At 45.4% G+C, this 25,955-nt stretch overlaps 1 protein-coding gene and 1 long non-coding RNA gene across 3 annotated transcripts; both read left to right on the plus strand.

The window, feature by feature from the left end:
- The first annotated feature begins 193 nt into the window (after nucleotides 1–193).
- On the plus strand, nucleotides 194–15,640 carry LOC139247227 (uncharacterized). Of its 2 annotated transcripts, none has more exons than XR_011590844.1 (3): nucleotides 194–249; nucleotides 1,484–1,649; nucleotides 15,266–15,640. It is a non-coding gene; the product is annotated as an uncharacterized lncRNA (long non-coding RNA). The 2 variants fall into 2 exon arrangements; XR_011590843.1 differs by having other exon boundaries at nucleotides 214–330.
- A 43-nt stretch (nucleotides 15,641–15,683) lies between these two features.
- Nucleotides 15,684–17,108, plus strand: LOC139247226 (zinc finger protein 436-like; the record flags this gene model as incomplete). Its single annotated transcript, XM_070871570.1, has 1 exon — nucleotides 15,684–17,108. A coding segment is annotated over one exon (780 nt), but the record flags the coding sequence as incomplete, so codon positions are not given.
- Nucleotides 17,109–25,955: the final 8,847 nt, after the last annotated feature.

The following is a 25,955-nucleotide window of genomic DNA, read 5'->3' on the forward strand; positions in this document are numbered from 1 at the left end:
GCAATTTTTGAAATCAGGAACTACGTGACCCCCGAGCTGCCCAGCGCGCCTTCATCACAGTGGGCGGGGCTCTGCGGCGCTGCCGACTCCTATTGGTGAGAGTGGCTGGCAATCTGCTTCGTGCAGCCAATAAACGACCGGGAATTCTCTGAAGGTCATTAATTTATGCAGAACGCGCTCTGTGCTCGGTGCCACTCTCCATCAGTCCCCGGATGCCGGGCAGTTTGCTGTAACCAGCGGTTGGACAATGTGGGGAACCGGGGGCAGCAGGGAACCGGACTGATGGTGGGCGGCTGGGGCCGGGGCAGAGCGCAGGGCCGGGAGGGTGCGGTGAGTCTGTGAGGGAAAACATCGAACTGAACACACAGCCCTGGAGCTCGGTTTGGGGACATGCGGGAGATAGACTGAAACTTCCAGTGAGATCAGATAGTGTGTAACCCGGGGGCCCAGTGAGATCAGACAGTGTGTAACCCGGGGGCCCAGTGAGATCAGACAGTGTGTAACCCGGGGGCCCAGTGAGATCAGACAGTGTGTAACCCGGGGGCCCAGTGAGATCAGACACTGTGTAACCCGGGGGCCCGGTGAGATCAGACAGTGTGTAACCCGGGGCCCAGTGAGATCAGACAGTGTGTAACCCGGGGGCCCAGTGAGATCAGACAGTGTGTAACCCGGGGGCCCAGTGAGATCAGACACTGTGTAACCCGGGGGCCCGGTGAGATCAGACAGTGTGTAACCCGGGGGCCCAGTGAGATTAGACAGTGTAACCCGGGGGCCCGGTGAGATCAGACAGTGTGTAACCCGGGGGCCCAGTGAGATCAGACAGTGTGTAACCCGGGGGCCCGGTGAGATCAGACAGTGTGTAACCCGGGGGCCCAGTGAGATCAGACAGTGTGTAACCCGGGGGCCCAGTGAGATCAGACAGTGTGTAACCCGGGGGCCCAGTGAGATTAGACAGTGTGTAACCCGGGGGCCCAGTGAGATCAGACAGTGTGTAACCCGGGGGCCCAGTGAGATCAGACATTGTGTATCCCGGGGGCCCAGTGAGATCAGACAGTGTGTAATCCGGAGGCCCGGTGAGATCAGACAGTCTGTAACCCAGGGGGCCCAGTGAGATCAGACAGTGTGTAACCCGGGGGCCCAGTGAGATCAGACAGTGTGTAACCTGGGGGCCCAGTAAGATCAGACAGTGTGTAACCCGGGGCCCAGTGAGATCAGACAGTGTGTAACCCGGGGGCCCAGTAAGATCAGACAGCGTGTAACCCGGGGAGGATGGGCCCAGTGAGATCAGTTAGTGTGTAATCCGGGGAGAATTCTGGTGATTTTCTGTAAGTCCAGACGGGCGGGACAGGAATCTTGAGGAATAGGATAAAATCAAACAGAAATACTGGACATAGACTTTTCTGAAACATTGGAAAAACACTTTACACTACATTCCACTTCACAACATTAATATTCTTCTAATTTTCTGCCCTTTCATAATTAGATCTCCCGGTGAATGGCGGAGTGATTGAGAAAGTTCCACAGCTGGAAGGAAACAGGGATTATGGACTGAGGAACAACAGCAGGTGAACCAGCACAGGATTGTGAGAGCACCAACCAGTGAGCCCCTTCCGATTGAATGCGCTTCAATAGATTGACTGGGGAGAAAGGTAAGAGAAAGTGCCATTTACTCAGATACACACCGGTCCTGTAGACAGTACACACAGGTTACAAGGTAAGGCAGGAAATGAGACTGGGAGAGACTGACCACCGAGCACAATTATCCAGCATGAGGCCGTGCAATGGGATTTGAAGTGAGATCACTTTCTGTCTCTAAACACACAGTCACAGTGAATCTTGTGTGTGTTTTAGAGTAAAGGGCTTTGATCTAAGAGGTGACTCCAGTTTGAGGCAGAGACCAGCAGATGGACCCGTCTCTGTACATTCGGTGGGGCTGAACTCACACCGACACCATCAGATCTCAATGTTCAAATATTTCCCATCTGGTGAGAAAGCCATTGGAAAGATTGAACTGGAAGCATCATAGTCAATTCATTGATCACGATGCACAAACCAATCTGAAATACCAGCACGGCCTATTACTGACAGAATCAGTTATTCATTCATGAACATTTGGAATTAACAGAAAATATATTGATAAGTACTACTATTGAAGCATTGATCACTCGAGGTATGTAGTATTCTAATATACTGAAACACAGATATGGAGAGTTGCAATTTATTAATTGGCGTCGTACTTGACCCTGAGATGAGCTTCCGAACCCATATTCCCTCAATCACCAAGTACGTTTACTTCCAGCTCCATAACATCGCCGGTCTCTGCCCCTTCCTCAGCTCAACTGCTCAAACCCTCATCCATGCCTCTGTTACCGCTACATTGGACTATTTCCAATGCTCTCCTGATCGGCCTCACACCTCGCACTTTCCGCAAGCTTACGCTTATCAAAAACACTCCTGCCCGTATCCTTACTCAAGAACACAAGAAGTAGCAGCAGGCGTAGGCCATACGGCCCTCCCGTCTGCTCCGCCATTCAGTAAGATCTCTATTCAATACAGAATTTCAAAGATTCACAACTCTTAAGTGAAGAAATATCTTATCTCAGTCTTAAATGGCCGATCTCTTATCCTAATACTAGGACCACTAGCCCTAGACTATCCAGCCCTTGTCAATTCTATGTTTCAATGATATCACCTTCCATTCTTCTAAACTCCAGAGAATATAGGCCTATTCGACTCAATCTGTCCTCAGCCCTCTCATCCCAACTTGTACCAATTTCCATTCACCCATCACCCCTGTGCTCACTGAACTACATTGGCTCCTGCTCCATCGATTTCAAAATGCTCAACCTTGTTTTGAAATCCGTCCAGGACCTTGCCCTCCCGATTGCTGTAACCTCCTCCAGCCCTGCAACCCTCAGAGATATTTGCATTCCTCCAATTCTGGCCTCTTGAGCAGCCCCAATTTTCATCCCTCCAATATTGGTGGCCATACCTTCAGCTGCCGAGGCCATAAGCTCTGGAATTCCCTCCCTAAATCTCTCCACCTTCAAAATGCTCCTTAATACCTATCCTTTTGAACAAGCTTTTAATCCTGTTGTAGTATTTCCTTACGTGACTGGGTATCAAATTCTGTTTGCTAACGGTCCTGTGAAGTGCCTTGGGACATTTTACTATGTTTAAGGCTCGATATAAATGCAATTTGTTGCTGATAACTGAAGATATTTTAAATTGTAAAATAACAAAACTGCAGGTATGGGGAATTGCAATAGACTGATAACTGCAGAGGAAGAGGATTGTTTTGTATTGCTAACAGCATGAATTATTTTAACGTGAGGTGGCCATTGCACACCGGCTACCACAAGGGCTTGGCAGAGCAAGGTCTTGGTCCAATGGCAAGGGGATCCAAGACGGCTGGACACCAAGCTCTGCTGCTTGTTTCCTCTGGTACTGACACTCACGGGTACATTTTTCTCTGGCACTGACTCTCACTGGGATACAGTTTCCTTTGGCACTGACTCTCACTGGGGTACAGTTTCCTCTGGCACTGACTCTCACTGGGGTACAGTTTCCTCTGGCACTGACTCTCACTGGGGTACAGTTTCCTCTGGCACTGACTCTCACTGGGGTACAGTTTCCTCTGGCACTGACTCTCACTGGGGTACAGTTTCCTCTGACACAGATTTACTGTGTATCTAATTCGTGCTGTCCCTGCCCTGGGAGTGCTTGATGGGACAGTACAAAGGGAGCTTCGCTCTTTACCGAACCCGTGCTGTACCTGACCTGGAATTGTTTGTTGGGACAGTGTAGAGGGAGCTTTGCTCTGTATCTAACCCGTGCTCTACCTGCCCTGTGAGCTTTGATGGGTCGCTGTAGGGGAAGCTTTCCTCTGAATCTAACCTGTACTCTACCTGCCCGAGTTGTATCTGATGGGACAGTATAGAGAGAGGTTTACTCTGTATCTCATCATCATCATTAGCAGTACCTTGAAACATAGAAAATAGGAGCAGGAGTAGGCCATTCGGCCCTTCATGCCTGCACCACCATTCAATATGATCATGGCTGATCATGCAACTTCAGTGCCCCATTCCTGTTTTCTCTCCATACTCCTTGATCCCTTTAGCTAAAAGGGTCACATCTAACTCCCTTTTGAATATAACTAATGAACTGGCCTCAACAACGTTTTGTGATGGAGAATTTAACAGGTTTACAATTCTCTGAGTGAAGAAGTTTCTCCTGATCTCGGTCCTAAATAGCTGACCCCTTATCCTTAGGCTGTGACCCCTGGTTCTGGACTTCCCCAACATTAGGAACATTCTTCCTGCGTCTAACCTGTCCAATCCCGTCAGAATGTTATATTTTTCTGTGAGATCCCCTCTCATTCTTCTAAATTCCAGTGAATATAAGCCTAGTCGATCCAGTCTTTCTTCATATGTCAGTCCTGCCATCCCGGGAATCAGTCTGGTGAACCTTCGCTGCACTCCCTCAATAGCAAGAATGTCCTTCCTCAGATTAGGAGACCAAAACTGTGCACAATATTCAAGGTATTGCCTCACCAAGGCCCTGTACAACTGCAGTAAGACTTCCCTGCTCCTATACTCAAATCCTCTCGCTATGAAGACCAACATGCCATTTACCTTCTTCACCGCATGCTGTACCTGCATGCCAACTTTCAATGACTGATGTACCATGACACCCAGGTCTCATTGCACCTCCCCTTTTCCTAATCTGTCACCATTCAGATAATATTCTACCTTCCTGTTTTTGCCACCAAAGTGGATAACCTCACATTTATCTACATTATACTGCATCTGCCATGCATTTACCCACTCACCTAACCTGTCCAAGTCACCCTGCAGCCTCTTGGCATCCTCCTCACAGCTCACACTGCCACCCAGCTTAGTGTCATCTGCAAACGAGGATGACTTGCTTCCACGCCAAATAAGGATGAGTTCACAGGTGTTTCAATGAAGGACCTAATATTCCAGATCCTGAACTACATCCTGAAGGGTGGAAGATGCCTGTGCGTGGCTTTTTTTAACGTGTGGTGGCCGTTGCACGCCAGCCACCACATGGGAAACTCAGTATCTAATCTGTGCTGTGCCTGCCCTGGCATTGTTTGATGGGACAGTGTAAATGGAGGTTTACTCTGTATCTAATCCGTGCTGTTACCTGCCTTGGGAGTGTTTGACGGGACTGTGTAAATTGGGCTTTATGCTGTATCTAATGTTTGCTGTACCCGCCTTGGAAATATTTGATGGGACAGTGTGGAGGGAACTTTACGCTGTATCCAATCCATGCTATATCTGTCCTGTGAGTGTTTGATGGGACAGTGTAGAAGGAGCTTTGCTTTGTATTTAACCCGTGCTGTACCTGCCCCGGGAGTGTTTTTGGGACAGTGCAGAGGGAGCTTTACTCTGCACCTAACCCGTGTTGTACCTGCACTGGGAGTGTTTGATGGGATAATGTAGAGGGAGGTTTACTGTATATCTAACCTGTGCTAACCTAGCAAGTTGTGAGGAGGACGCAAAGAATTTACAAACAAATATAGATAGGCTAAGTGAGTGGGCAAAGCTTTGGCAGATGGAGTATAATGTGGGAAAATGTGAGGGTATCCATGTTAGTAGGAGTAATAAAAAAGCAAATTATTATTTAAATTGTGAGAGATTACAAAATGCGGTGGTACAGAGGGATCTGGGAGTCCTTGTACATGAAACACAAACATTTAGCATGCAGTTACTGCAATTAATTATGAAGGCAAATGGAATGTTGGCCTTTATTGCAAGGGGGATGGAGTATAAAAGTAGGGAAGTCCTGCTCCAACTGTACATGGTGTTGGTGAGACCACAACTGGAGTACTGCGTACAGTTTTAGTCTCCTTATTTCAGGAAGGATATACTTGCACTGGAGGCAGTTCAGAGAAGGTTCACGAAGTTCATTGCTGAGATGAAGGGGTTGTCATAATGAGAGAGGTTGAGCAGGTTGGGCCTGTACACATTGGAGTTTAGAAGACTTAGAGGTGATCTTATTGAAACGTATAAGATTCTGAGGGGGCTTGACAGGGTAGATACAGAGAGGATGTTTCCCCACGTGAGGGAATCTAACACTAGGGGGCATAGTTTCAGAATAAGGGGTCACTCATTTAAAAGGGAAATCAGGAGGTGTTTCTTCTCTGAGGGTTGTGAATCTTTGGAATTCAATACCTCAGAGAGCTGTGGGGGCTGGGTCATTGAATGTATTTAAGGTGGGGATAGACAGATTTTTGAAAGATAAGGGAGTCAAGGATTATGGGGAGCGGGCAGGGAAGTGGAGTTAAGGCCTGAATCTGATCAGCCATGATCTTATTGAATGGCGGAGCAGGCTCGAGGGGCCAAAATGGTCTACTCTGCTCCTATTTCTTATGTTCCATACCTGCCCTTGTTGATTCCTGGATTCTTTTATCTCAATCTGGTTCAGCAAAATTACTGAAACGAATACCGTTTGTGCTTTAAACAAAGCAAGCTTTTATTTAAAAAGCAAATCCCGATCGGGGACTTTATCAGACAGAAGGAATGCAAGTCTGTTCGAACGCACTCACTTCCTACGGACAAAGTGACGTTACATTGTAAAGGGACGATGGTTATACATTTTCGGCAAAAGATAACAAGATAGGGCCAGAGTGACATCCCAGCTCAGCCCATCTCTTTTGATCCCTCCTTCCCTTTGTCCACTCATAAGCCGACCCAAGCATGGTCCGATTTTAAACAAAGACCTTCTGTCAATGTTTCAGGTTAATAACATGATTTAATAAGACCTTGAGGTTTTTCTGCAAGCTGTGGGTTTTGTTTCAATATGTGTTAGTGTTATAACATTTCCAGTCTCGAGTCTGAGAAGTCATGGCTATTCCTCCATGAATTGTTTGTTAGCTTATACTGTCCCTATAGAATTCCCACGTTCTCAACTTCAATGTCTCTATACATTTTTAAACATTCACACCCTTGGAGTGATGGATGGGACAGTGTAGAGGGAGATTTGTTCTGTATCTAATACTTGCTATACCTGCCCTGGCAATGTTTGATGGGACAGTGTAGAGGGAGTATTACTCTGTATCTAACCCATGCTGTACCTGCCCTGGCAATGTTTGATGGGACAGTGTAGAGAGAACTTTACTCTCTGCATAACCCGTGCTGTGTGGATATGTGAAAATGTATAAGCAATAAAGACAGTGAAGTGAACTGGATATTAAATGTATACAGACATTAAAGTCGAGAAGTTGAGAACGTGGGAATTATATATGGACAGTATAAGCTAACAAAGAATTAATGGAGGAATAGCCATGAAAATCTCAGACTCGAGACTGCAAAATGTTACAATACTAACACATATTGAAACAAAACCCACAGCTTGCAGAAAAACCTCAAGGTCTTATTAAATCATGTTATTAACCTGAAACATTAACAGAAGGTCTTTGTTTAAAATCAGACCATACTTAGGTCGGCTTATGAGTGGACAAAGGGAAAGAGGGATCAAAAGGGATAGGCTGAACTAGGATGTCACTCTAGCCCTATCTTGTTATCTTTTGCCGAAAATGTATAACCGTCGTCCCTTTACAATGTAACTTCACTTGTCCGTAGGAAGCGTGTACGCTCTATCAAGAGAGTACTCCTTCTGTCTGATAAGTCTCGGCCGGTAAGAAATAAAGACTGCTTTGTTTGAAGCACAATCGGTATTCGACTCAGTGATGTCACTGAACCAGATTGAAGGAAAAGAACGCAGAAATCAACATTTGGTGTCAGAAGTGGGATCTCAACGGACGACTGCTGAAAACTTGCGAATTAAGAGCCAGACTAGCTTTGGACGAGACGAGGGGAAAGTGGCCACTGGAGTAAGTATATTTTCAATACTGCTCCAGTTTCCCCCGGTTTCAAAAGTCTGAGGAAAGTTTAGCCACTTGCTGGTTCTCAGGTAGTGTCTGAACGAGATCCAGGACAATCTGATGAATACCTTTCAAACTTAGAATAGGGATAGAGATAGGGAAATTGCGCGGTGACGCAAACCAAGCGGCGACTCGGAAAGATAAGTTAGAATAGGTAACCTGCCTAGGTTCGAGGCCCAGTGTCTGTGTGGGTTCGAGGCCCAAGTAAAACCGCGCGGCAACGCGGAGAGAGAGAGAATCGCGCGAACCGCGTAGGGAAACGCGGAGGTTAGGGAATTACGTTAAATTAAGCCGCGGGACTGTGTAAATTTTAAATTGTACTTGCGCCAGGTACGGCGTCGATCTTGTATATCACTTGGTCCGCCTAGGCTCTGGGTAAGATAACTGAAACCACCACGGGGCGACGTGGAGACAATCAGGACTAATTAGGACCCTGATCCAACGTGCGGCGACACAGGATGGGTAATTTAGATAAAACTACGAATTCCCTGAAAGGTCATGGATCCAAAAATTAATAGGAAAGAAGAGAGACTCTTGTGAACATCTGTTTTAAATGAGAAATGCTTGTGTGATTTTTACTGTGGAAAAAAAAAAGCCGGGGAGTTGTGGTTTGTTTTAGCTCCACCCACTTTTTCAAACAGAATAAAAGATTTTTTTAACCCTTCGTAGTGTTGTCCTGTATGTGGGAAGTTTAAGAGTGTGAACCTTATTGAATTACAAAGTTTGAATCGGGATTTTGAGATATTCAGAGAAGGCACAGAAAATACTGAGATGGATTCAAAAGGATTCAAAAAAAAATATTATATTAAATAACACGACCTTGAGGCTGGAACAATTGAGATAACGAAAAGCAGTCCACAGCCTACGTGTAAATGTCAACAATTGTAATTAAGTGCTGTTTGGAGGGCAGTGTCATTTATTTAAAATTTTGTACATCAACAACAATAGCAGGAATCAGTGAGTGTAGATGAACGTGCCAGACTTCCCTCCAGTTATGGAAAAGACGGAAAAAAAAGATGTAACGTACTAAATAGGTGCTGGAAAAAAAAATGTGTTCTGAGATTTTAAATTATGAGAAAAATTCCACTGCAGTCTAAAAAAAAATCACTCCTGTCGAGTTGGCAGAAAAACTCCATTAAATTAGGGCTTTCATTGACAGAAGGAAGACATATTAAAAACCGTAGACGTCTTAAAGAAAGAGTGCACGCACGAGAAATGTATTCAGAGTTCCACTGGGACCTCTGAGAAATGTATCGATAGACTACTTAGTTAAAATGGTTGGCTTTGCATTGACCGAGGCTGATGACCAAATTGAATTTCAGTAAATAAATAGCTATTAAAAATTTGTGGTCTCGTTTTAAATCAATTAAAAAAAATATCTTTGGCAAGTACTTGAATAAGAAGTTAAAAAATATTGGCGTTTAATCAAATGCTGCCTTTCCTGATGAAAAGATTTTTTTTTCAGATGGTTACGTGAAGTCACGTAATGACATCAGGTCTTCTTACAAACCTGTAAAGGAGTTAACCCTTTCCATTGACAGCCGTTTCATACTGAACATTATCAATTTGGATTTCTTAATAGAAAAAAGACTCACCTAACAGGGGAATGGTGAGAGTCAGAATAAAAATAAAAACAGAACTAGCTTATGTAATAATACTTGCCTGATACAATAAAGAAATAGATACTCAAACAAAACAAATTGAAGAGTTAAAAGGCTAAGATAAATAAGCTGAAAGGGATCCACAAACCCAACTTAACCCTGACCTCCGATTTCACGGAGTGACCTCGACATGCATGGATATAATGCAGAATCAAGGGACCTGTGGGCCCTGGTAAAGCAAACCCTGAGCCCAACTGAGCATGCCCGATTTCTAACTCACCTAGGACGTGCTACTCATGATGCATTGTTGGTTACTCACCCTAACGATGTCCAGGATCGCCTAAACGCTATCTTTAATGCTCTCACCACGACCCTTCAGAAGCCCATCAGTATGGCCGCAGTATTAGAAACTAAACCCAAACGAGAAGAAACTGCCGATGAATTCATGGAAAGATTTATTGAAATATACGGAAGTCAATCAGGAGATAATGCCTTCAGGGCAGGAGAGGATTCTCCTCAATTCTGCGCTATCCTACTTCAGTGCCTGCCCAATTCTATTGCTCACGCTATCCGGACAAATAATATGAATTGGGCAGATATCAGTGAAGCGCAGATGGAAAGGGCGGTTAAATATTATTGGCAGGAAAAGAAAGGAGAGGGGGGAGGTACGCCCCCAACCCAGGTCAAGACTGAATACATGACTAGAAAGGAAGAGCCGCCTCGGGTGGAAGGACCAAAACCCGACCCAAGGTGATACCAGATGGAACCGCAGTGTTGCGTGCAGGGTTGGGTGGATAAACAGGGATACGGTTATATCAAACACCCAAATGGCCCGGGCCCTGCTAATTACGGACCGCCCTACTGTCCCCGGCCTGGTATGGGAAGACGAGATGGATGCTTTATTTGTGGGCAAGAAGGACATTGGAATAGAAATTGTCCCTCCCGTCAGCACGAAAAAGGAAGAGGAGGGGGGCAAGGGGGGAAGAGGACGGGGATCTTACACTAACTTCTCCCAGAACAACCCCTTTGGCCACCGTCCCCCGATTCTTATTGACTGCGCAACTTGATTGTGCAGGGACCCTCCCCGGATGACAAACCGATGATATTGTTAAAAATTCGGAATGAGTGGCAACCCTTCTTGATAGATACGGGAGCCTTCATGTCTTCTGTACAATCAAAGCTTAAACTCCCCACCTTCACTGAAACACAGGAACTGTCAGGATTCCTGGAACAAGTATCTACATTCCCGGTGTCAGAACCGGTTAAAATGGGTTACCAGGAAGAATCGGTGGAACATCGATTTGTTATCACAACCAATCTGGACTGCAACTGTGAATGTTTAAAAATGTATCGAGACATTGAAGTTGAGAACGTGGGAATTGTATAGGGACAGTATAAGCTAACAAAGAATTCATGGAGGAATAGCCATGACATCTCAGACTCGAGACTGCGAAATGTTACAACACTAACACATATCGAAACAAAACCCACAGCTTGCAGAAAAACCTCAAGGTCTTATTAAATCATGTTATTAACCTGAAACATTAACAGAAGGTCTTTGTTTAAAATCAGACCATACTTAGGTCGGCTTATGAGTGGACAAAGGGAAAGAGGGATCAAAAGGGATAGGCTGAACTAGGATGTCACTCTAGCCCTATCTTGTTATCTTTTACCGAAAATGTATAACCGTCGTCCCTTTACAATGTAACTTCACTTGTCCGTAGGAAGTGTGTACGCTCTATCAAGAGAGTACTCCTTCTGTCTGATAAGTCTCGGCCGGTAAGAAATAAAGACTGCTTTGTTTAAAGCACAACGGTATTCGACTCAGTGATTTCACTGAACCAGATTGAAGGAAAAGAACTCAGAAATCAACGTTGTACCTGCCTTGTGAGTGATTGATGGGACACTGCAGAGGGAGCTTTCCTCTGTATCTATCCCGTACTCTACCTGCCCTGTGAGCTTTGATGGGTTGGTGTAGGGTAAGCTTTCCTCTGTATCTAACCCGTACTCTACCTGCCCTCGTTGTGTTTGATGGGACAGTGTAGTGGGAGCTTTCTGCTATATCGAATCCGGACTGTACCTGCCCGAGGAATGTTTGATGGGGCAGTTTAGAGGGAGATTTGTTCTGCATCGAACCCATGCTGTACCTGCCCTGGCATTGTTTGATCGGGGAGAATAGAGGAAGCTTTACCCTCTGCCTAACCCATGCTTTACCTGGCCTTGGTGTGTTTGTTGGCCGGTGTAGAACAAGCTTTACTCTGTATCTAACCTGTGCTGTACCTCCCCTGGGAGTGTTTGTTAGGGAAGTGTAGAGGGATTTTTACTTTGTACCTAACCTGTGCTGTACCTGCTCTGGCATTGTTTGATGGGCCAGTATAGAGGTATCCAACTTGTGCTATGCCGGCCCTGGGAGTATTTGATGGGACAGTATAGAGGGAGCTTTACTAAGACCCGAGGTTGCAAGCCATCAGATCCAGGGGGCTTTTCCACCTTTCATCCCATTATTTTACTGAACACTTTTTCTTTAGTGATTGCTTTAAGTTCCTCCCGCGCTATAGCCGCTTGATTATCTATTATTGGGGTGTTTTTAATGTCTTCTACCGTGAAGACTGATACAAAATATTTGTTCAAAGTCTCTGCCATTTCCCTGTTCCCCATTATTAATTCCCCAGTCTCATCCTCTAAGGACCAACATTTACTTTAGCTACCCTATCCTTTTTACATACCTGTAGAAGCTCTTTTTATATTGCTTGCTAGTTTACTCTCATAATCTACCTTCCCTCTCTTTATTATTTCTTTAGTCATCATTTGCTGTTTTTAAAAACATTTGCCAATGCTCTGGCCTCCCACTAACCTTGGTCACTTTGTATGCCATTGTTTTCAATTTGATCCCATCCTTTACTTCCTTCATTAACCGAGGCTAGTTCTCTCGTCGCTTAAAGTCTTTCTTTCTCACCGAAATATATTTGCTCGTGGCTCAGGTAGTAATCCAGAGATTATTGCCTTTGTGGTTCTGCTTTTTAATTTAGCCCCTAGCTGCTCAAAATCCTTCAGCAGAACCCCTTTCTTTGTTCTACCTATGTCATTGGTACCTACGTGGACCACGACAACTGGATCTTCCCCCTCCCATTCCAATCCCTCTTCAGCCCAGAGGAGATGTCCTGAACCTTGGCACTGCGCAGGCATCACAGCCTTCGGGACTCACGCACTCGGCTGCAGAGAACAGTATCTATCTCCGAAACTATACTGTTTCCGATCACTACAACATTTCTTTTTACTCCCCCTACTTGAATGGCCTCCTGTACCATGGCACTGTGGTCAGTCCCTGCCCTCGTCCAAACAGGGAGCAAGAATCTCGTACCGTTGGACAATTGCAAGGACTGAGGCACCTCCATCACTATCTCCTGGGTCCCCACAGCTGCCTCGCTTGTAGCCACACCATCCTGTCCCTAACCACGGACCAAATTTAAATTAATTAATCTAAGGGGTGGGACTGCTTCCTGGAACACAGGGTCCAGGTAACTCTCCCCCTCCCTGATGTGTCGCAGTGTCTGCAGCTCGGAATCCAGCTCATCAACGCGGAGCCGAAGTTCCTCGAGCAGCCAACACTTACTGCAGATGTGGTCGCCGTGGCCCTCAATGGGGTCAACCAGCTCCCACATGCAGCAGCAGTAACACATCGCCTGCCCTGACATCTCTAATGTATTTAATTAATTTTTCACATTTTGAAAGTTTAGATTTTTAATCCCAGCTCTTAATTTAAACCAATGCCGAAGAAAAGAGAGAAAAACTGACCAACCAATCACTTCCCTGCTTTTCTGCGACATCACATTTTGAATCTTTTTACTTCTTATCCTCCCAGGTCACTTGGTGCTGTTTCGGCTGTCTGATCGGCTGACTCACGCCCTTTGTAGGCTTACCGCTGTTCCTGCTCTCGCGCCCTTTCCGAAGTCCCGCTGCTCGGCTGACTCATGCCCTTTGTAGGCTTACCGTTGCTCCCGCTCTTGTGCCCTTTCCAAAGGGATGGGCGCAAGTCTTTTTTTCCACTCGTGTTGATTCTTTCATCATTTGCTGCAGGCACAGTCTGGCAGCTGTCCTTCAGCACTCGGCCAGCTCAGTCAGTAGTGGTGCTACCGAGCCAGTCTTGATGGACATTGAAGTCCCCCACCCAGAGTACATTCTGTGCACCTTGCTACTCGCAGTGCTTCTTCCTAGTGGTGTTCAACATGGAGGAGTACTGATTCATCAGCTGAGAGAGGGCGGTGGGTGGTCATCAGCAGGAGGTTTCCTTGTCCATGCTTGACCTGAAGCCAGGAGACTTCATGGGGTCCGGAGTCGGTGTTGAGGACTCCCAGGGCCACACTCTCCCGACTGTATACTACTGTACCGCCACCGGTGGGACAGGACATATCCAGGGAGGTGATGGAGGAGTCTGGGACATTGGCTGAAAGATATGATTCTGTGAGTATGACTATGTCAGGCTGTTGCTTGACTAGTCTGGGCCATCTCTTCCAATTTTGGCACAAGTCCCCAGATGTTGGTGAGAAAGACTGGGCTGGGTGTGCCGTTGTCGGGTCCGTAGCCGGTGCGGAGGTCGATGCCGGGTGGTCCGTCCGGTTTTATTCTTATTGTTTTTCGTAGCGGTGGATCAATTGATGAATCAATATGATCTTATTGAATGGTGGAGCAGGCTCGAGGGACCAAATGGCCTACTCCTGCTTCTAATTCATATGTGCTTATTCCCTAGCCCAGATCCTGTCTCTATATTAAGAGCAATGATCCCAACACTGACCCTGGGGGACACCACTGTTTACATCCCTCCAGTCTGAAGAACATCCATTAACCACTACTCTCTGTTTTCTGCCCTTTACCCAACTTCCTCTCCACGCGGCCCCACTCCCTTTAATACCATGAGCCTTAATTTGATCAACAAGCCTCCTGTCCGGCACCTTATCAAACACCTTTTGACAATCCATCTACACAACATCCACTGTATTTCCTTTCTCTGTGTTATTTCCTGCAATAATCCCTGCTGTCTGTCCTGAATGAATCCCTTTCACTACCAAATGTTGCAACGTTTACTTCTGTAACCAGAATCTACCCGCACAGGGGTAAAGCGCTCTATCAATGACACCAGGAGCCCAGACACGGGATCGGGCTGTGCTCTGAACAGGCGCAGTGCCAGTGGTGGAGGTGGTCTGAGGTGGAAGAGACATTCCGCGAGTCGGTAGGAGCTTGTGGGCTCAGCGGAGGAATTAGACCCCTGGGTGGGCTGGGCAGCTTCATAAACACCTGGTGTAGGCCCCAGGCACCTAATATGAGCCGGCAGGACACATGTTTGACTCGCGATGATGGACCCGACTGCTCGGGGTAACTAGCCGAATTATTAGACATGATCAGCGTGCCTGCGCGGCCATCTTGGTACAGGAACAGAGGGTGGGCGGGGCTTTAGGGTCCCAGTGACCTCGAGAGAAAATCATTTCCTCATTTATTCTCAGTCTGCACAGACGGGATGTAGAACTGAACCCAACCAGAGAAGAGGGAGTGAGAAAACTGCAGATGGAAGAAAGAAATGATGGAGGTGGTGCGATGAGTTTGGATTTCAGCACAGGGTGGAGGGAGAGTGTGTGGGATGGGAATTTACAGCTTTGGGGAACAAGAGAGGAAAGAATGTTCCATAAAAAGTAGAATTGTCTGTCCTCAATTTCTATCCTGCACTTCCAGTGCTGACTTTCGTAAACACCTTTTACAGGATATTAGAAGAGGAGGATTTACAGACAGGAAAATCGAACCAATTGTATCAAGATCTGACAGAGTCACTCGATTCACTTGAATATCATCGGCCTTTGAATGTGAAAGGAGAAACGTTTGTCTGCTCTGTCTGTGGGAAAAGATTTCAAACATCAGTGTGACTGGAAAAGCACTGAGACACACACACCCAAGTGAGAGTGTTCCAGTGCACTGACTGTGGAAAGAGCTTTACCCAGTTACACAGCCTGAAAAAACATCGCACCATTCACAGCGGTGAGAAACCGTACACGTGTTCTGTGTGTGGACGAGGCTTCAACTGATCGTCAAACCTGGAGAGACACAAGGACACCTGCACCATGGAGAATCCGTGGAAATGTGGAGACTGTGGGAAGGGATTCAATTGCCCCTCTGCGCTGGAAACTTATCGACGCAGTCACACCAGGGAGAGGCCGTTCACCTGCCCCGCGTGTGGGAAGGGATTCACTCGTTCATCCCACCTCACTGAACACCAGCGAGTTCACACTGGGGAGAGGCCATTCACCTGCACTGTGTGTGGGAAGGGCTTCACTTATTCATCCAGCCTGCTGGCACACCAGCGAATTCACACTGGGGAGAGATCGTTCACCTGCTCCGTGTGTGAGAAAGGATTCACTTGTTCATCCAGCTTGGTGAGACACCACCATGTTCACACAGGGGAGAGGCCGTTTACCTGTCCCGTGTGTGGGAAGAAATTCGCTGCATCTTCACACCTCATTGAACACAAGCGTGTTCACACTGGGGAGAGACCGTTCGTCTGTCCCGTATGTGGGAAACGGTTTGCTAAATCATCTCATCATCTGAGTCACCAGCGAGCTCACACAGGAGAGAGGCCGTTCATCTGCTCTGTGTGTGGAAAGGGATTCACTAATTCATTCGAGCTTCATGCTCACCAGCGTATTCATACCGGGGAGAGACCTTTTACCTGTTCTGTGTGTGGGAAGGCATTCACTCGTTCATCCCACCTCACTGAACACCAACTTGTTCACACCAGTAAGAGACCGTTTAAATGTTCTGACTGTGAAAAGAGCTATAAAAGCAGAAATGAACTGATGAAACACCAACGCACTCACACTGGGGAGAGGCCATTCATCTGCTACGAGTGTGGGAAGGGCTTCACTCGTTTATCCAACCTTCAGTCACATCAGCGAGTTCACAAGTGACTGCAGGGGTTGGACTCTGCTTTTATTGTTGCAGTTAATCACATCCAGGACTGAACCATGTTCACTCGGACAGTTGGAGTTTGTTGCTGCTGGTGTAATTAATCCCTATAACTGGGCTGGAGTTTAATTTTCTGGATATCATAGAATCATAGAATGGTTACAGCACAGAAGGAGGCCTTTCGGACCATCGAGCCCGTGCCGGCTCTCTGCAAGTCCCACTCCCCGCCCTTTCGCTGTAGCCCTGCAATTGTTTTATTTCAGGTACTTATCCAATTCCCTTTTTGAAAGCCACGATTGAATCTGCCTCCACCAGCCTTACAGGCGGTGCATTCCAGATCCTAACCACTCGCTGCTTAAAACAAAGTTTTTTCTCATGTCGCCTTTGGTTCTTTTGCCAATCACCTTGAATCTGTCCCCTCTGGTTCTCAATCCTTCCGCCAATGGGAATATTTTCTCTCTACTCTGTCCAGACCCCTCATGATTTCAGAGCACCTCTATCAAATCTCTTCTCAACCTTCTCTGTTCTAAGAAGAACAACCCCAGCTTCACCAGTCTATCCATGTAACTGAAGTCCCTCATCCCTGGAATCATTCTTGTAAATCTTTTCTGTCAAACAACGATCAAATAAATCAGCTTTGTTTCCTACATACAGTGAGTCGATTCCTTGATTTCTCCACGAGGAGACTAATTGATGTCCTGTTATCGACTGTTCCTTTTCTCCTTTGTATTTATAAAGTGCCTTTCACGGCCTCTGTTTTAGTGATGTTGGTTGAGGGATAAATGTTAGCTTGGACACCAGAGAGATTTCTTCGAAATAACGTCATGGAATCTTTTACGCCCACTTGAGAGGTCAGATGGTTCTGATTCTCAGAAGATCAAGATGTAGGTCAGTTTGGGTGGAGATAAGAAATAATAAGGGAACAAAGTCACTGGTGGGAGTAGTCTATGGGCTCCCTATCAATAGCTACACTGCAGGACAGCATATATATCAAGAAATAATGGAGGCTTATAAGAAAGGTACTGCAATAAGCATAAACGATTTAAATCTTTATATTGATTGGATATATCAATATAAAGATTAGGTGGCCTTGAGGAAGAGTTCATAGAGTGTATTCGGGATGTTTTCTTAGAACAATGCGCTATGGAACCAACCAGGGAGCAGACTATTTTAGAATTGGTAATGTGTAATGAGACTGGGATTAATTCATGATCTCATAGTAAAGGATCCTCTTGGGAAGAGTGATCATAGTATGGTAGAATTCCAAATTCGGTTTGAGGGTGAGAAACTTGGGTCTCAAAATAGTGCCCTGAAAAATAAAGGCAATTACAAAGGAAGGGTAAGACAGTAGATAAGGAGTAGCAGACATTTAAAGAGATATTTCATAGCTCAGCAAAGATATATTCCAATGAGAAAGAAAGACTCTAAGAAGGATGAACCATCCGTGGCTAACTAAGAAGTAATGGGTGGTATCAAATTGAAAACAAAGGCATACAATGTTGCGAAGATTAATGAAAGGCCAGAAGATTGGAAACTTTTTAGAAAATAGTAAAGGACGACGGAAAAAAAGGGAATAGATTGAGAGTAAACTAGCAAGAAATATAAAAACAGACAGTAAGAGCTTCTACAGGTATATAAAAAGGAAGCGAGTAGCTAAGTTGGTCCTTTTAGAAGATGAGACTGGGGAATTAATAATGGGAAACAAGGAAATGGCAGAGAATTTGAATAAATATTTTGTATCGGTCTTCACTGTAGCATCTCAATAATTGATAATCAAGGGGCTATTGGGAGGGGAGAACTTAAAACAATCACTATTGCTAGGGAGAAAAGGTACTAGGCAAACTAATGGGACTAAAGGTGGACAAGTCCCCTGGACCTAATAGCCTGCATCCTCGGGTCTTAAAAGAAGTGGCTGCAGAGATGGTGGCCACATTGGTTGTAATCTACCAAAAATCCCTGGATTCTGGAGAGATCCCAGCAGATGTAATTCCCCTATTTAAGAATGGAGGGAGACAGAAAGCGGGAAACTGCAGACCAGTTAGACTAACATGTCATTGGGAAAATGCTGGAGTCCATTATTTAGAAAATCATAATGCAGTCAAGCAGAGTCAGCATGGTTTTATGAAAGGGAAATCATGTTTGACAAATTTGATGGCGTTCTTTGAGGATGTAACGAACAGGGTGGATAAAGGGGAACCAGTAGATGTCATGTATTTGGATTTCCAGAAGGCACTCGATAAGGTGCCACATAAAAGGTTACTGCACAAGATAAGAGCTCACGGGATTGGGGGTAATATATTAGTATGGATAGAGGATTGGCTAACAAACAGAAAACAGAGCGTAGGGATAAATGGGTCATTTTCAGGCTGGCAAACTGTAACTAGTGGGGTGCCACAGGGATCAGTGCTGGGGCCTCAACTATTTACAATCTATATTAATGACTTAGATGAAGGGATCGAGTGAATGTAGCTAAACTTGCTGATGATACAAAGATAAGTGGGAAAGCAAGTTGTGAGGAAGATGCAAATAAAGGGATATAGATCAGCTCAGTGAGTGGGCAAAAGTTTGGCAGATGGAGTATAATGTGGGAAAATGTGAGGTCATCCACTTTGGTAGGAAAAATAAAAAAGCAAATTATTATTTAAATGAGGAGAGATTAGAAAATGCTGCAACACAGAGGGATCTGCGGTACTTGTGCATGATACACAAAAAGTTAGCATGCAGGTACAGCGTAATTAAAAAGGCAAATGGAATGTTGACCTTTATTGCAAGGGGGATGCAGTATAAAAGTAGGGAAATCCTGCTACAACTACACTGTTGGTGAGACCACACCTGGAGTACTGCGTACAGTTTTGGTCTCCTTATTTAAGGAGTGATATACTTGCATTGGGGGCAGTTCAGAGAAGGTTCACGAGATTGATTCCTGAGATAAAAGAGTTGTCTTATGAAGAAAGGTTGAGCAGGTTGGGCCTATATTCATTGGAGTTTAGAAGAATGAGAGGTGATCTTATTGAAACGTATAAGATTCTGAGGAGGCTTGACAGGGTAGATGCAGAGAGGATGCTCCCCCCCTGTGGAGGAATCTAAAACTAGGGGTCATAGTTTCAGAATAGGGGGTCGCCTATTTAAAATAGAGATGAGGAGGAATTTCTTCTCTCAGAGGAACATGAACCTTTGGAATTCTCTGCCCCAGAGAGCTGTGGAAGCTGGGTCATTAAATATATTTAAGGTGGAGATAGACAGATTTTTGGGAGTCGAGGGTTATGAGGAGTGGGCAGGGAAGTGGAGTTGAAGGCAAGATCAGATCAGATCAGCCATGATCTTATTGAATGATGGAGCAGATTCGAGGGGCCAAATGGCCTACTCCTGCTCCTATTTCTTATGCTCTTATGGGGCCTCATGTGAAAGACGGCACCCCTCACAGTGCAGCGCTCCCTCTGCACTGCATTGGAATGTCGGCCTAGATTTTATGCTCCATGCTCTGGGAGTGGACTTGAACCCACAACCTACTGACTCAGAGACTACCACTGAGCCACGACTAACACCGCATTGCTCGGGATTATTTGAGTTCTCTTGCCGTCTGTTACTCCCACAGACAAGTCCGAGCTCCCCATACCTTCAAGAGTGCCTCTCCTAGCCTTGCAATCAGAGAATCATAGAAATTTACAGCACAGAAGGAGGCCATTCAGCCCATCATGTCCGTGCTTGCTGACAAAGAGCGTTCCAGCCTGATCCCACTTTCCAGCTCTTGGATCGTAGCCTTGTAGCTTACAGCACTTCAGGTGCATATCCAAGTACTTTTTAAATGCTATGAGGGTTTCTGCCTCTACCACCCTTTCAGGCAGTGAGTTTCAGACCCCCACCACCCTTGGTGAAAATATTTCTCCTCAAATCCCCTCTAAACCTCCTACCACTTACTTGAAAGCTATGTCCCTTGTTTATTCAACCCTCTGCTGAGGGAAATAGGTCCTTCCTATCTGCTCTATCTAGGCCCCTCATAATTTTATACACCTCAATTAGGTCTCCTAAGCCTCCTCTGTTCCAAAGAAAACAACCCCAGCCTATCCAATCTTTCCTCATAGCTAAAATTCTCCAGTCCAGGCATCATCCTCATAAATTTCCTCTACCCTCTCTGGGGCAGTCACATCTTCCCTGTACTGTGGTGACCAGAACTGCACGCAGTACTCTAACTGTGGCCTGAGTAGTTTTTTATACAGTTCAAGCATAATCTCCCTACTCTTCTATTCTGTGCCTCGGCTAATAAAGGCAAGTATCCCGTATGCCTTCTTAACCACCCCCCTTTGTCCCTCTACACTTCTCAGTGTCCTACCATTTATTGTGTATTCCATTTCCTTGTTAGCCCTCCCCAAATGCATCACCTCACACTTCTCCGGATTGAGTTCCATTTGGCACTGTTCTGCCCACCTGACCAGTCCATTGATATCTTCCTGCAGTCTACCGCTTCTTCATTATCAAGCACAGGGCCAATTTTTGTATCATCTGCAAACTTCTTAATCATACCTCCTATATTCAAGTCCAAATCATTGATTATATATATATCACAAAAAGCAAGGGACAAGTACTGAGCCCTGTGGAAGCCCACTGGAAACTGCCCCGGGATGGTAGAGAAGGAGATTTATTCTGTATCTAAACCAGGCTGTAGTTGGCCTGGGCGTGTTTGATGGGGAGTATAGAGGGAGCTTTCCTCTATATATGTAGAGGGAACTTAACTCTGTACCTTGCCTGTGCTATATATGACCTGGGAATGTTTGATGGGACAGTGCAGAGGGAGCATTACTCTGTCACTAACCCATGTTGTATATGCCCTGGGAGTGTTTGAAGGGTCAATGTGGAGGGAGCTTTACTCTGTATCTAATCCCTGCTGTACTACATGTCTTATTACATTAATATACTTGCAGAATTGGCATATAATGAATTTCAACACTGATAAATGTGAGATATTGCATTTTGGTAACAGAAATAAGGAGGTCACATATTAGTTGGAAAACCAGAATCTAAATGGGGCAGAAGAGCAAAGTGATCTCAGAATACAAATGCAAAAATCACCAAAGGTAGCGACGTAGGTTAATAAGGCCGTTAAAAAGAGCAAACCAAGCACTCGGGTTTATTTCCAGGGGGATTGAATTGAAAAGTAGCTAAATTATGCTGAACTTGTATCAAACCTCGTTTAGACCACATTTGGAGTACTGTGTACAATTGTGATCTCCATATTATAAAAAGGGTAGAGGCATTGGCGAGGGTGGAAATTAGATTTACAATTATGATACCAGAAATGCGAGGTTATGCCTATTAGGAAAGAATGAAAAGGCTGGGTCTCTTCCTCTTGAAAAGAGAAGGTGATTTAAAAAAATATTTGTTCATGGGATGTGGGGTCCGCTGGCAAGGCCAGCATTTATTACCCATCTCTAATTGCCCTTGAGAAGATGGTCGTGAGCCACCTTCTTGAACCGCTGCAGTCCGTGTGATGGAGCGGCGAGGTCAGGGCGAAGGAGCGGCGAGAGATTGTAGAGGGACATGACCGTGGCCCAGGAGAGGCGTGAGTTTGGGGCCCAGAAGAGGCGAGGGCCCAGGGGCAGTACAGGCCATCCACACTGCGACATACGTGCGCATTAGGTCCGTGCAGCAGAGCTGGTCTCCAGTCGTTTTGGTTAATCCTTGCCACTGGACCAAGACCTAGCTCTGTCAAGCCCTTGTGGTGGCTGGTGTGCAACGGTCACCACACGTTAAAAAAAATCCACGCACAGGCATCTTCCACTCTTCAACATGTAGTACGGGACCTGGTATTTTAGGTCCTTCATTGAAACACCTGTGAACTTTTTGACGTGGAAGCAAGTCATCCTTGATTCGAGGGACTGCCTATGATGATGATGATGAGGGAGGGAGTGCCAGGATTTTGACCCAGCGACGAAGGAACGGTGATATTCTTACATATCAGGATGGTGTGTGACTTGGAGGGGAACATGCTGGTGGTGGTGTTCCCATGTGCTTGCTGCCCTTGTCCTTCTAGATGGTAGAGGTCACTGGTTTGGGAGGGGCTGCCGAAGAAGCACTCTCATATCTCCACCTGTTTCTTTCTCAATTTCTCTCTCTCCCCCCACCTTGTTCTCTCTCTCTCTAATTCACATTTGCTCTATTAAGAACATAAGAAATAGGAGCAGGAGTAGGCCATTTTGCCCTTTGAGCCTGCTCCGCCATTCAATAAGACCTCTACCTCTCTCATTTCTCTCTGCCTCACTGTCTCTCACTCTTTCCACCTTTCTCTTCTCTGCTTCTCTGTCCCTCTTTCTGCTATGCTCTCAGTCTACCTCTCTCCGCCTCTTTCGCCCCTCTCTCTTCTCTCTGCCCCATTCTCTTCTCCCTTGCCATCCCAGCCAATACCTTCTCTTCCTTTCCTTTCTTTCTCTGCCTCATTCTGTCTCTCCCACTCCCCCTTTTGGATTTAAGTCTCACTCTGTCTCACTTACTTTGCTGTCTGTTTGATCTCACTCTGTCCAGCTCTCTCTCCCTTCCGTGTCAATCTTTGTCTCACTCATTCGCTCTCTCTCCCTTCATGCGGATTGGAAGGTACCAAATATAACCCCACTATTTAAGAAAGGAGGGAGAGAGAAAACAAGGAATCACAGACCAGTTAGCCTGACATCAGTAGTAAGGAAAATGCTAGAATCTGTTATAACGATGTGGTAACAGGGCACTATTAAAAATAATAACAGGATTGGGCAGAGTCAATACGGATTTATAAAACTGAAATCATGTTTGACAAATCTGTTAACATTTTTTGAGGTGGTAACTAGCAGAATAGATAAGGGGGGAACTAGTGGATGTGGTGTATTTGGATTTTCAGAAGGCATTCGACAAGAGATAATTAAACAAAATTAGAGCTCATAAGATTGGGGGTACTATACTCGCATGGATTGAGGATTGGTTATAAAATCATAAAATAGTACAGGACAATATAAGCTTAAACCAGAGTGAGTAATAGAATAGGTTAGATTATAATGTGTGATGTTTATACCTATAATTATGAAACTATAAGAAATAACTAACAGCAGGCAGGGGAGTTTAGGGATAATCAGAAAATTGCTGAAGAAAAGTAACTGCTGGGAACCAGGGAAAGTGTCCTTGTAAATCACAGATTAGAGAAGTTCCAGCTGTCTTTTCCCAGCTTCCTGCCAAAACCCAGCAGAGAAGACAAAGAAGAGTCAGGTGCCAGAGATGGATCACTGCAGGGTATAAAAGTGAGGGGAGACTGATGTAAGGGGGCAGTCGGGACTGGAGACACCGGAGATCAAGCTCAGGGCGCCCGAGGTTCCATCCAGCGGGCTGACCTTGTGTCATTTACAGTGGACACGAGCATGGATTGAGGATTGGTTAATGGACAGAAAACAGAGTCGGAATAAACGGGTAATTTTCGGGTTGGCAGGCTGTAACTAGTGGAGTGGTACCGTAGGGATCAGGGCTTGGGCCCCAGCTATTCACAATCTATATCAATGATTTGGATGATATCCAAGTTTGCTGATAATACAAAGCTAGGTGGGAATGTAATTGTGAGGATGATGCAAAATGCAAAGAAACTTCAAAGGGATATAGATGGGCTAAGTGAGTGGGCAAGAAGATGGAAAATGGAATATAATGTGAAGTTATCCACTTTGGAAGGAAAAATGGAAAAGCAGAGTAGTTTGTAAATGCTGAAAGATTGGAAAATGCTGTTGTTCAGAGGGTCCTGGGTGTCCATGTATATGAATCGCTGAAAGTTAACATGCAGGTACAGGAAGCAATTAAGAAAGCAAATGGTATGTTGACCTTTATTATAAAAGGATTTGAGTGTAAGAGTAAAGATGTCTTACTGCAATTACATACTGCCCTGGTGAGACCACATTTGAAGTATTGAGTACAGTTTTGATGATCTTGCCTAAGAAAGGATATACTTGCCATTGAGGAATGGAGGTTCACCAGACTGATTCCTGGGATGGGGGATTGTCCTATGAAGAGAGATTGAGTAGATTAGGCCTATATTCTCTGTAGTTTAGAAGAATGAGTGGTGATCTAATTGAAACATACACAATTCTTAAAGGGCTTGACAGGGTAGATGCAGGAAGGATATTTCCTCTGGCTGGGAGTCTGGAACCAGGAGTCACAATCTCAGAATAAGTGTCGGCCATTTAGGACTGAGATGAAGATAAATTTCTTCACTCAGAGGATGGTGAATCTTTGGAAGTCTCTCCCCCAAAGGGCTATGGATGCTCAGTGTTTGAGTATATTCAAGGCAGCTTGATACATTTTTGAATATTAAGGGGTGAAGGGATATGAGGAAAGTGGAGTTGAGGTAGAAGATCAGCTATGATATTATTGAATGGTGGATCAGGCTCGAGGGGCCGAATGGCCTGCTCCTATTTTTTGTGTTCTTATAACATAAGTGGATTGGAGTCACTGTTAATCTAGTGGAAAACTTGCTTTAGGTTCTAACCTCTGCTGCACCTCTGACACAGTTGACTACTCCATCCTCCTCCAACACCTCTCCATCAATGTCCAGCTAGGTGGGACTGCACTCGCCTGGTTCCATTCTTGCCTATCTAATCGTAGCCAGAAAATATCGTGCAATGGTTTCTCTTCCCACTCCTGCATTGTTACCTCTGGTGTCCCCCAAGGATTTGTCCTTGTTTCCCTCTTATTTCTCATCTATATGCTGCCCCTTGGCGATATCATCTGAAAACACGGAGTCAGTTTCTACATGTACGCTGACGATACCCAGCTCTATCTCTCCACCACTTGTCTTGACCCATGCTTGGTATCTAAATTGTCAGATTGCTTGTCCGACATCCAGTACTGGATGAGCAGAAATTTTCTCCAATTAACTATTGGGAAGACCGAAGCCATTATCTTTGGTCCCCGCCACAAACTGCGTTCCCTAACCACTGACTCCATCCCTCTCCTTAGCATCAATCTGAGGGTGAACAAGACTGTTCACAACCTAGGTGTCATATTTGACCCTGAAATGAGTTTCCAGCCACATATCCATGGCATAACTAAAACCACCTTTTTCCACCTCCATAACATTACCCACCTCCGCTCCTGCCTCAGCTCTTGTGCTGCTGAAACCCTCATCCATGCCTTTGTTACCTCTAGACTTGACTACTCCAACTCACTCCTGGCCGGTCTCCCACATTCCTCACTACGTAAACTTGAAGTCATCCAAATCTCAGTCCCCCATGTACTAACCCGCATCAAGTCAAGATCACCCGTCACTCCTGTGCTTTCTGACCTCCATTGGCTCCCAGTTAAACAAAGCCTCGATTTCAAAATTCTCATCCTCGTTTACAAATCATTTCATGGTCTCGCTCCTCCCTATCTCTGTAATCTTTTTCAGCCTCACAACCCCACAAGATATCTTGCTCCTCAAATTCTGGCCTCTTGAACATCCCTCATTATAACTGCTCAACCACCATTTTCCAATCCTCTCTGGCTTTAGATATGGT

Source organism: Pristiophorus japonicus, unplaced genomic scaffold, assembly GCF_044704955.1.
Source record: "Pristiophorus japonicus isolate sPriJap1 unplaced genomic scaffold, sPriJap1.hap1 HAP1_SCAFFOLD_2641, whole genome shotgun sequence".
Taxonomy (NCBI): domain Eukaryota; kingdom Metazoa; phylum Chordata; class Chondrichthyes; family Pristiophoridae; genus Pristiophorus; species Pristiophorus japonicus.